General features: G+C 42.0%; 1 protein-coding gene across 8 annotated transcripts in view; it reads right to left on the bottom strand.

Annotated features, from left to right (window-relative positions):
* LOC147028128 (uncharacterized) overlaps positions 1 to 12,788 on the bottom strand; it is a 145,152-nt gene that overhangs the window by 31,836 nt on the left and 100,528 nt on the right. For 3 of the 8 annotated variants that reach the window (XM_085878224.1, XM_085878222.1, XM_085878228.1), the window contains exons 2-5: positions 4,698 to 4,815; positions 2,749 to 3,208; positions 1,724 to 1,858; positions 169 to 309 (exon numbers count right to left, since the gene is read on the bottom strand). In XM_085878224.1, coding sequence (XP_085734350.1) covers positions 169 to 309; positions 1,724 to 1,858; positions 2,749 to 3,196 — 724 coding nt within the window. In that variant the 5' untranslated portion in view covers positions 3,197 to 3,208; positions 4,698 to 4,815. Of the gene's footprint in view, positions 1 to 168; positions 310 to 1,723; positions 1,859 to 2,748; positions 3,209 to 3,612; positions 3,661 to 4,697; positions 4,818 to 12,788 lie in introns of all 8 variants that reach the window. The other 5 variants (XM_085878227.1, XM_085878229.1, XM_085878225.1 and 2 more) reach the window with 4 other exon arrangements.

Below are 12,788 nucleotides of genomic sequence, written 5' to 3'. Positions count from 1 at the left end.
ATTTTATTTTCTTTTGCTTTCTTTTATATTTATAATTTTATATTAGTCATTGTAGTCATTTATAATTTCTTTTGCCAAAATCAAAATGTAAAATATTTAACGGTATTCGTAAAATTTAATACATTCTGAGTGCAAAGATTAAATGTTCATTTTGAAGTTTCTGCTCACCAGTATCAGAACAGGAAGTACTGCCATGTGGCAGATGAACATCCTCTGATTCTTCCTTTACAGAAACATATTTTAAAGCCTCTGAGATACATGAATCATTGTTGTGTTGGCTGTATTCCATGTTTATAGGATCGTCTTCACCTGCACACAATTCAGTGTCAGTCTTTTGCAGAGACATTCCATTTAAAATGCTGCCAAATACAAATAAGGTCAATAAGATATTTATTCAGATCTGAAAAAGTATTAGTTAATTCCAATATAATTACTACACAGATAAAGGACATTTGGTCCAGGCCAGTGACCAGCACTTGCATCAAATGAACACATTGCTAACCAGAATGGCACTCGGTGGAACGCATACCTCGTCTGGGCTGAACAGTTTACGTTTTGTATCCCATTCATAGACTGGATCTGGATCGGGACCTGAACCAAAATCAAATCTGTTCGCCCTTTTCACATACCCAACTTGTCCACAAAGTTTTGTCCTCATCAGTCTATAACTTTTTGAGATAAACAGACAGATGGGTGAAAACATGACCTCCATCCATCCACCTTTGGTGGCAGAGATAAATATGGTAAAATGACTTGTTTTCCGATTCATGTTCCAATTTGTGTTCAGGATACAACATTCACTTTAAATAAGCTGTTCCTCGATCATAAATTGTTCAGACAGATGGAAGGACGAACACAAACCAATTGCGTAACCCCGCTTTTTGCTTCATGTACGTGAGATTATCATGATCATTTGAAGCATTTGTTTGTTTGACTTCTATGCACTCTTGTTTGACCGCTGAACCAAATTAGCTTAAAACTGCAGCTTTTGCTTCGGTGGGAAAAGGGTAGAAAAGGCAATGAGTGGTTGAAGGGATTGAGGGAAGTGAGTGAAGGGGTAGAAGGGAATGGAAGAAAAAGTTACTGAGTAGATAGAATAAAAAGGGAGTGGGTTTGTAGGTGTTTGCTGTACTGGGCCATCTCGTCATATAATTAAATTGGGAAGCTGCAAAAGCAATATAATGTTCAAATGTTGAAGTGTGCTGAACTAGAGCTCCAAAAACACAATTCCCTTCAACAAGACTTTGCAATTTTGTACTTGTGTTTCTTGTCCTTAAGCAAGTCATTCTGCATGGAAATCATCACAATATATATATATATATATATATATATATATATATATATATATATATATATATATATATATGTATCAGAACTTTTATTCATGTTCACAGAAAGTGGGGGGAGCAAAAGGAGAAAAGATAAATATACATTTTAAGGAATGGTAAAATGGGAAGGTCTTTGGGGATGGGGGAGAGAAGAAAGACATTTGGGGGTGGTATGATTAAAGAGAAAGGAGTGGAGGATGGATGAGGATTCACTATTGTAATGCAAACCAATCTTTATCGACAGTCACAAACTTTCCAGTTGTAGTCAAAATGGAATTGTTTTCCCCACAAACTAGGAACAACTTTCCTATCACCATAAAATATATGAATTTCAGAAAATGAATCATATGACATTCATCAGCACAATTTAGCACTTTCTATTAAGGAACACAAACCTGTATCAACAAGAGGAGAAGCACTGCTAGATTCTTGTGTTGATGCATCATCATCTGTCTCTTTAATCAGAACAGATGTGTTCCAAAGGTTTTGAGGAGCATCGATTTGGAAATTAGCTCTCTCTTCCAGATCACCTACACCAACACACAACTCAAAATCTAACCCAATACCATACTGAGAAGGTAGACGTCCAAACTACAGTTGCTGAAATTTTTATTTGTTAACTATAACTTGGTCCTTGCTTAGGATTTATATAAAAATTTCAGAATAAAATTGATTCTTGCCTTTTGCAGGTGAGGTGAAAACAATGTCCATATTTTGTGGAGTGCATGCCTCTGCCAGACTGAACAATTTATGTTTTGTATCCCACTGAAAGGCCGGTTCTGCTTCTGGACTTTAACCAAAGTCTAATCAGCTTGTTCTTGTTAACTACCCAATTCATCTTCCAAGTTGCGATAATCCATCCACAACTTTTTGAAATATCATACTCTATGTCTATATGAAATACCATGCTCTATTTTTTGGCTCCATCTCTCAATGGTGAAGAATCAATGAAAGAATTCTCGCATCTGGATCTTCACCAAAATCGAAACAAAAAGTCAGTCACCCAACCAACCTGTACACTAGGTTTCATCCGAAACGGTCCATAACTTTTTAAGAAATCCTGCTCAAAGGTAGCCATACATATAGGGGTGAAAATATAACTTTTGGTGGCAGAAGTTAAAAAAAAAAACCCCAAAAAAACACCAAACATTATTCAATCACGGATTTCCAAGATACGAATAATTATGCGATTAATTTAGATGTTCAAACAACAAATAAAAATAAGCCAGATGGTGCCGAAAGATAGGGGTAAACAAACATCTTCCTGTGTGTGGATAACATAAGTACACTGTTGAACAGGGAGTCAACTCTCCAACACAAAATTGCTCCAAGATATTCCATAAGTTACAAAAAATATACATCAATGGTAGAACATCAAGGTATGTCTTGGTGTACTGAGGTGTATAAAAAAGTCACATACCAGACTTGGGCTTTAATGGATCATCATGAAGGTGGAGAGTGCATTCATCACTTAACCCAATTCCACAGAAACCATGAACGTTTTCCAAATGCATGTTTTGGGATCCAAAACATGTTAAAGGAGAATGCATCAATGGAAACTTTTGGCAGAAACTGCAAAGTTCACGAATAACAGTTTCCAAGTTGACGAAAAGACTTCCCAACAGAGAAGAGCCTGCAAGTTGGACAACTTGTGGCTTCAAAAACGATTTCACAAATTTACAGAAGTCAGCATACATTGCAAATGGAAATTTCTCTTTGGCGAGAGAGAGAAGTTCGGTTTGTAAGGAATCCGACTCAATACAAGCTCGAATTACTTTCTGATTCTCAATTCCAAGGTTATTGATCACTGCTTGGGCTGTTTCTTTTCTCAGGCCTTCTGATTGCAGCCATTCCAAGAAGTTGTCCATTTCACCGATGATCTGCCAGGATACAGTACATATTTTAACAAGAAGGGCACTCAGTAGAGTGCATACCTCCACCACACAATGTCTGATCCAGTGGAACATATCAAACCCAATAATTTTTGAAATATTCTGCTATGTATTGTTTTTGGCCCAATCTCTCAAAGGTGAAGTAGCACTTTAAAAATCCTCATATCAACAAACATCTTCACCAAAATCGAATCAATTCGTCCTTCTCACAAACCCAACATTTCCACCAAGTTTTGTCCAAATCTTTCCATAATTTTTGGGAATGTGGTGCTGAATGTCATCTTTGGCCACATCTCTCAATGGTGAAAAATCAATGAAAAAATTCCAGTGTCCGGATCCGTAGCCAGATCTTCACAAAAATTGAAACAGTTTGTCCTTGGCATACAACAAACCTGTACATCAAGTTTCAGCCAAATCAGTCTTCAACTTTTTGAGATATCCTGCACAAAAACAAACAAACACGAAAAAGACGTCCTGCAGAGCATGATACTTGCAAAATCCATAAAACAAACTTGACCTCAAAAATAATTGGTGGTTGAATTCAATGACCAAATATTCAACTCCTCCTCATATTTCAAGTCAATCGGATGCAAATGAACAATTTTAGAAATTTGGCCAAAGTTGTCCTTTTGGCCAATGTTGACCTCAAAACTAATTAGTGGTTGAATTCAGTGACCTGATATGTAAATCCTTTTCAAATTTCAAGTCAATGAGATGAAAATTGAGGATTTTAGAAATACCTCCTCAGTTGTTGAACTTTGGCTTATGTTGATCTTTTGGTCGATGTTGACCTCAAAAATAATTGGTTAGTTTAATTCAGTGACCTGAAATATATATCCTCTTCAAATTTCAAGTCAATCGGATGAAAATTGAGGATTTTAGAAATCTCCCTTAAGTTGTTGACCTTTTGACCTCAAAAACAATAGGCTTCTTCCTTATGACAAACTCTACCATGTGGTGAAGCTTTGTGAAGATCGGTTTAAAATTGTGACTTGTAGGCAACAAAAAGACAGACAGACAAACAGACAGAATAACAAGCAGACGTCGTGCAGAGCACGATACTTGCAAAATCCATAAATCAAATTTGACCTCAAAAATATTTGGTGGTTCAATTCAATGACCAAATATGCAACTCTTCAAATCTCAAGTGAATCTGATGAAAATTGACAATTTTAGAAATTCGGCCTATGTTGACCCTTTTGGTCAATGTGGACTTCCAAAATAATTGGCTGGTTGAATTCAGTGACCTCACACACACACACACACACACACACACACACACACACACACACACACACACACACACACACACACACACACACACACACACACACACACACACACACACACACACACACACATATATATATATATATATATATATATATATATATATATATATATATATATATATATATATATCCTCTTTCAAATTTCAACTCATTCAGATGAAAATTGAGGATTTTAGAAATCTCACCTAAGTTGTTGACCTTTGGCCGATGTTGACCTTTTGACATCAAAAACAATAGGCTTCTTCCTTATGACAAACTCTACCATGTGGTGAAGTTTTGTGAAGATCGGTTTAAAATTGTGACCTGGAGGCGACAAACAGACAGACAGAATAACAAAATTGACTAACCAATATACCTGAAAAGTCGTGAAAAATGCAAGTAACAAGAAAGACATCGTGCAGAGCACGATACTTGTGAAATCCCAAAAACAAATTTGACCTTAAAAATAATGGGTGGTTGATTTCAGTGACCTGATGTGCAAATCCTCTTCAAATTTCAAATAAATCGGAGGAAAAGTGACGATTTTATAAATTACACATAAGTTGTTGACCTTTGGCTAAGGTGGATATTTTGACCTCAAAATCAATGGGCTTCTTGCATTTCATGAAGTTTCATGAGGATCGGTTTAAAATTGTGACCTGTAGGTGATTGACGTGCAAAAAGACAGACAGACAAACAAGAAGGCGTCAGGTGGTCGCCTGACTAAGATGATGAAAATCATGCAAATGACATCACTGTCACCTTGACCTTTGACATATATAGTCAGAACACATTGACAGCCTCACTTGTCTCCTTCAGAATCCTCCGGGAGAGTTTGACAAAGATAGCTGAAAGCTTTCATGAGTTATCGCACCTACAGACCAACAGGATTTTCGCAGTAACGTGAGTGTCGTGCCGAGACGAGCTGTGCTCCTGTAAAACGAGACAGACTGACATATGATGAAAATTTTCAATTTTCTTCATAATATAGTGCACAATAGTGCACAAGACCAACCAATGAAATTGAAAAATCTTCGCTTTTCACAGTTAACAAGAAAGATGTCATGCATAGCACAAAACTTTACATAGCACAAAACTTTACATAGCACAAATTCGAGACCTTAAAAATAATTGGTGGTTGAATTCAATGACCTGATGTGCAAATCCTTTTCAAATTTCATGTCAATCACATGAAAATTGAGGATTTTAGAAATTCGATAAAGTTGTTAGCCTTTGGCCGATGTCATCAAAAAACACATTGACAGCCTCACTTTTGTCCTTTGGAATCCTCAGGTAAAGTTTGAGGAAGATAGCTGAAAGCATTCACGAGTTATGGCACTCACTGCCAAACATACAAACACATGCCACGCTCGAATCTGTGGTTGATCAGTGCTCCAGGCGAGAGACTCTTCGAGTCTTGGGGGATTTCAATGCATCAAATGGAACTGACAGGGATGGTTTTGAGACATGTGTTGGTACTAGTCCAGCAGCCATTTCTCATATGAGGCCAAATAAGGAAATTCGTTCAACACTCCCTACAGAAAAGGTTTGACTTGACAGAGTGGTAGAATAGACCCTATAGAACACCTCCAGGTAGTATGTGGTTTCAAATTGTGGTTATCATTAAAATTCTACAGGCCGTTATACATACCAAGGGTACTTACCAAGAGAGGGTCACTGTGGGCTAGCAAAATTTAGGGGGAGGGGTAACGTAAACGTGAATATCTTTGTCTCGACTCAACCAATTTTCAATATTGAGTTATCATTGGCTTCCTATTATAATTCTCTATCAGAGTATGTACAGTTATTTGAAAATGGCCTTTGCCATGGCATCACCAAAGCTAAATTATCACACTAATTCAAACTTTCTGGCCATTCTGTCATTCTGCCAAGGCTTGCCATCATGGACTGCACATTCTTCATAACTGTGTAGACGGTGCTGAACTCTGTAGGGGAACCATCGATCATAGGGCAGTAGCCGATGTTTGTGCGAACGGGAACACAGGAGTGTACCACAGCATTGAAGCCACTCCAGCTGGGTACTTTTTGTTTTTCTGTGGCGAAGAGCTCCACCTCAAACAGCTTCATTAGTGTCATCCTTATCAATGCCCAAGCAAGATCCATCTTACAGGCTGCCGAATGCAAGCTTTCAGAGCATTTGAACTAGTCAGCTTGTATCTTCCCAGAGAAACTGGTAACAGCAGGCTGCTTTCCATATGCACTGTACTCTCTGATGGATTGGCACATCCCAGTGGATTCAAGTATCCGTTTCCTTTTTGTCTGGTCTGAATAGACCCTCGGCTCGGGCACTGGACCAAAGTGCCCTCGTTGATGGAGGACTGCTGTAGTGGCATGAGTTGTCCTCTTTCCATCAAGAGTCTCTTCAGTCATGTCATTATTGTCTGCTGCCACCTGGACAAAGACGCCTCGGGAGATGTTTGATGGCGATACCGTACCAAAGATGTCGCTCTTGGCTCGGATCTCCTGTGCAAGGCTTGTGTCGGTTGCCTCAACATCATCGTAGGAGTCACAGTGGCCCATTCTGCTCAGCATGGTAATGAGCTGTTTTGACCTCGTCATATGGCGAACTGCAATTCCCAGGGCCACATGCTTGGGCATGTTAGTTCTAGCATGAGTCGCACAGTGTACAACATCCTGAGCAAGCATCAAAACACATCTTTCATCTGATGAGTTGCTACATTCTGGTGCTGAAAACTCATCTTCATCTTCTTTTTCTGGTTTGGCAATAACCCAGCGTAGTACCCAGTAAAGACTGTCTGGTATCACAGATTTGGATTTTGTCAAGGTTAGATCCATGATATTAGGTGGTCAGACTGATATGCCTTGGCATTCATTGATCTCCGACCTGATGAGTTTCGCAGTGCGGTACAGCAGACTCGCACTGTTGTGAGCTGTTTTCTTGGTGCACCCGTGGCTGTTGCGGTGTTACACTGATAGGCAGAGTTGATGACATCTTGAAGGGATATGGAGCTTGAGTACAAAAGCTCGGACTTACTAAGATCATATGGCTTATGGAAGACAATGTCATCTCCAAGGTGTTTCTTTAGTCAAAGTTTGAGTTGCTGGGTAGTGTAGCTGTCGACTGCCACTCCCTGTCCACGTTGAAAATGATTGTATCTGTCCAGAATTGTCATATCAAAGGCCTTCCCACCATTCAGGTCAGCAGAGATATCTTCAGCCAATTGCTTGAATGCCGTATCGTAACAAGTTTCTTGTCTTGCTTCATGGAAGCCAGCATACTGTAGATTAGCTTTGCTTATGTATGAGGCATTGCAAGCTCTGTGGTATCTAGCTTCTGCTGCCACTAGATCGTTACTGACAGCACCAGTAGTCCGTAACATGTCCTCATCGCCCTTTGCAGTCGCTGTTTGCGGAATAGTTTCACAGGCTTGGAAAGTTCTGACCATGGTCATCTCCTTTACCCTTCTGTGTGTTTTCTTCTTGCAGAAGAGGCACATAATAAAGTCAGTGGACGTTGACTGGGACCTGGATACCCTGGAGGTCTCCGTCAAACTTGTTTCAGATTGTGTGCCAATCTTAGATTCTTCTGCTGGTGTCGGTGAGAATGCAGATCTTCTCCTCTGCATGTAATGCAGGTTTTCTTTGCTTGTCCATTTTTCGTAGCAATTTGAGTGCCATTTAACATCCGCGGTTGCCAAACTGTCAAAATCTGATTTTAAACGTTCGTATACTTCATCTCGTCGGAGTTCCAGTGCTGCAACAAGTGTCTGTATGGAGGTATCTCGGGCTTTCCTCAGTGTCTCGTTCGAGTCCATCTGACAAATTATGCACTTGTGAAAGTTAGTCAACTTCTGTCTTTTTACAAGTAAAAGTTGCACTACTGCCTGACTCTCTGAACTGGCCATTGCTTCAGTTGGCTAGTAGGATTCTTTCAGATGTTCAATCTGGAATGACACAGAAAAGCAACTATGTTAACCCACAGCCTCTTTAACCATCATTATTAACACTAGTGCGGGCCCGTAGGTGCGTGCCCGTACATGCATGGCCGTACGTGCAAAAAAAAACAACAACTGAATTGGGGCATTGTTACCTTCGCAAACTTTGTTGCGAAGGTTATGTTTTGATCGCTGTGTATTTATTTATTTATTTATTTATTCATTTATTTATTTATTTATTTGTGAATGTGTGTTTGTTTGTTTGTTTGTTATTCGCATAACTCCAAAAGTATTGAACTGAATCACAGCAAATTTGGTGGAATGATTGGTTATTAGCCGAGGACCATTTGATTAGATTTTGGGAGCGATCGGGTCAAAGGTCAAAATCGTCTTTTTACCATAGCGCGGTCAATTTGTATCCAATTTGCATGGAACTAATGCCAAAATGTTCAGAATTCAATGCCCCATCTTGTGATATGTGACATGACACAATGACGTAAAAACCCTTATTAACGGTTGGGAGTCAAAGGTCAGGGGGGGTCACGACATTGCAAAATGTGCGGTTTTAGTCATAACACAGTCAATTCTTATCCGATTTGCATGAAACCAACACCAAAATGTTGACTGTTCTGTTCCCCACACTCTAATACCAATTACAAAATTAAGAGTACAAAGGTCAAGGTCGAGGTCATGAAAAGGTCAAAATCGTCATTTTTGTGCAATGAATGTTTGTTTGTTCACAATAAATAACTTACTTAGAAAAACAGAAACTTGTGTTTGCTAAATGCCCCTAAAATGCCAGAAAATAATTTCTTATAATGTGACCAGTTGTCATCAGATTGACTTGACACTGACACCCAAAAAAGGTCAGGGAGTTCATACAGAAATTGTACAATGTACGTGAATCAGTGTCAAACAGCAGGAAATTTACTGTTTTTAAGCCATCATAACACATATGAGATGGCAGATGTGGTATGGGATCAAATACCCTCACAATCAATGGTTTCTGGGGGGGGGGGGGGCAAAATCTAGCATTGGCGAAGGTATGCGCTCTACTGAGTGCCCATTCTAGTTTCAATTATATCGGACTAACCGTATCATAAATGGCCATAACTTGGGAAACACTTGGGAAGCAGCTGAAATGGATGAAGAAGAACGATATCAAACTTTGAAAAGGCACATATTCAGGTCCCAGCATCAATTGTGACATCATATCGGAAAAAAAAGAGGAAACATTGTGACGTCATTCGTGACGTCATAGCACCGTTTCCTGTCTTTGGTTGACAGATAAATGGCCATAACTTGGGAACGGCTCGTCCGATTAACATCAAATCTTGAAAAGGCACATCCTCGGGTCCCCGGCGATATTCCTGGCAAGTTTCAATCAGATTGGACCGGCGGTCGTCGAGAAACGGCGGTCGCATACAGACACACACACACACACACACACACACACACACACACAGACACACACACAGAGATTGCTGGAATTATAGATGGATGACATTTTAAAACTTTATTTTTGTAATTATCTCGTCCATAAGAATTTCATAAAAAATAGACTAACACAGCATTTTTTAGTCCAGCAGCATGAACCTGTGAAAAATTCAATTGTTCAACACTCACTATAGAAAAGTTTGACTTGACAACTTAGTATGCTCTAAAAGATGCCTAAAATATTTTTTTAAAGCTCATAATATTTGATTTGTTTGTGATTTTTACCTCTTGTGGTTGTACAGTTGAATGAATACCGACATTTCTGTACATATTCTGAAAGAGAATTATAATACGAAGCCAATGATACCTCAATATTGAAAATTGGTTGAGTCTCGACAAAGATATTCACGTTTACGTTACCCCTCCCCTAAATTTTGCTCGCCCACAGTGACCCTCTTGGTAAGTATCCTTGGTATGTATAATAGCCTGTAGAATTTTAATGATACCACAATTTGAAACCACATACTACCTGGAGGTGTTCCATCGGGTCTATTCTACCACTCTGTCAAGTCAAACCTTTTCTGTAGGGAGTGTTGAACGATTTCATTTTTTTCAGGTCCTTGCTCCTGAACTATACCGATGGGTCTGGAATTGTGAACCAGAATAACACGAAGTTCCTTGACTTTGAAAGAAGTCATGGATTTTGGGTGGCTGGGTGAATTTTAATCTGAATGAAATGGGCAATTTGATGTATCCATGGCAACCTTTGGAGAGGGGGTGTATTTTGCAAGTATCATGCTCTGCACGACGTCTTTTTCTGTTTAATTGCAAAATCGAAGATTTTTCAAGTAATGATGGTTAGTCGATTTTGTTATTCTGTTCTTTTTGTTTGTCTGTCTGTCTTTCAATCGCCAACAGATCACAATTTTAAAACGATCTTCACGAAACTTCACCACATGGAAGAGTTTGTCAGAAGGAAGAAGCATATTGTTATTGAGATCAAAAGGTCAAAATGTCAACATCGGCCCAAGGTCAACAACTGACGTGAGATTTCTAAAATCCTCAATTTTCTTCCGATTGACTTGAAATTTGAAGAGGATTTTCACATCCGGTCACTGAATTCAACCAGACAACTATTTTTAAGGTCCACAAAGCCCAAAAGGTCAACATAGGCCCAAGGTCAACAAATTATGTGAGATTTCAAAAATACTCAATTTTTAACCGACTTGAAATTTGAAGCTAGTGGTTCGTGCCCCGTCATCCTGAGCAAGCAGTTCGTGCCCCGTCATCATCCTGAACGAGTGGTTCGTGCCCCATCATCCTGAATGAGTGGTTCGTGTTCTGTCACCCTGAGCGAGTGGGTCGTGCTCTGCAACCCTGAGCGAGCGGTTCGTGCTCCGCCACCCTGAGCGAGGGGTTCGTGCTCCGGCACCCTGAACGGGTGGTTCATTCCCCGTCATCCCGAACGAGTGATTCTTTCCCCGTCATCCCGAGTGAGTGGTTCGTGCCCCATCATCCCGAGTGAGTGGTTCGTGCCCCATCATCACGAGCGAGTGCTTCGTGCCCCGTCATCCCGAGCGAGTGCGTCGTGCCATGTCATCCCGAGCGAGTGCTTCGTGCCCAGTCATCCCGAGTGAGTGCTTCGTGCCCCGTCATCCTGAGCGAGTGGTCCGTGCCCCATCATCCTGAACGAGTGGTCCGTGCCCCGTCGCACTGAGCGAGTGGTTCGTGCTCCGTCACCCTGAGCGAATGGGTTGTGCTCCGCCACCCTGAGTGAGGGGTTCGTGCTCCGCCACCCTGAGCGATGGGTTCGTGCTCCGCCACCCTGAGCGATGGGTTCGTGCTTCGTCACCCTGAATGAGTGGTTCATGCCCTGTCATCCCGAGCGAGTGGTTCATTCCCTGTCATCCCGAGCGAGTGCTTCGTGCCCTGTCATCCCGAGTGGGTGCTTCGTGCCCCGTCATCCTGAGTGGGTGCTTCGTGCCCCGTCATCTCGAGTGGGTGCTTCGTGCCCCGTCATCCCGAGTGGGTGCTTTGTGCCCCGTCATCCCGAGTGGGTGCTTTGTTTCCCGTCATCCCGAGTGGGTGCTTTGTGCCCCGTCATCCCGAGTGGTTGCTTTGTGCCCCGTCATCCCGAGTGGGTGCTTTGTGCCCAGTCATCCCGAGTGGGTGCTTTGTGCCCCGTCATCCCGAGTGGGTGCTTTGAGTGGGTGCTTTGTTCCCCGTCATCCCGAGTGGGTGCTTTGTGCCCCGTCATCCCGAGTGGGTGCTTTGTGCCCCGTCATCCCGAGTGGGTGCTTTGTGCCCCGTCATCCCGAGTGGGTGCTTTGTGCCCCGTCATCCCGAGCTGGTGCTTCGTGCCCCGTCATCCCGAGCGTGTGCTTCGTGCCCCGTCATCCCGAGCGGGTTCTTCGTGCCCCGTCATCCCGAGCGGGTGCTTCGTGCCCCGTCATCCCGAGCGGGTGCTTCGTGCCCCGTCATCCCGAGCGGGTGCTTCGTGCCCCGTCATCCCGAGTGGGTGCTTCGTGCCCGTCATCCCGAGTGGGTGCTTCGTGCCCCGTCATCCCGAGTGGGTGCTTTGTGCCCCGTCATCCCGAGTGGGTGCTTTGTGCCCCGTCATCCCGAGTGGGTGCTTTGTGCCCCGTCATCCCGAGTGGGTGCTTTGTGCCCCGTCATTCCGAGTGGGTGCTTTGTTCCCCGTCATCCCGAGTGGGTGCTTTGTGCCCCGTCATCCCGAGTGAGTGCTTTGTGCCCCGTCATCCCGAGCGAGTGCTTTGTGCCCCATCATCCCGAGCGAGTGCTTTGTGCCCCGTCATCCCAAGCAATTTTCATCAAAATGACAATCATGTGTCACGTGGTTTGGCAGCCATTTTGGATCTAAGGGAGAATCTTTGAAAATATTTGTTGGAGAAACCGCTTAACTGATCAATGCAAAATTTAACG

This window comes from Eptatretus burgeri, chromosome 4 (genome assembly GCF_056783735.1).
Source record: "Eptatretus burgeri isolate ZD-2024b chromosome 4, Ebu_testis_v1, whole genome shotgun sequence".
Classification (NCBI taxonomy): domain Eukaryota; kingdom Metazoa; phylum Chordata; class Myxini; order Myxiniformes; family Myxinidae; genus Eptatretus; species Eptatretus burgeri.
Note: the sequence above shows the minus strand (reverse complement) of the source record. Positions and strands in the feature narration are given on the sequence as shown.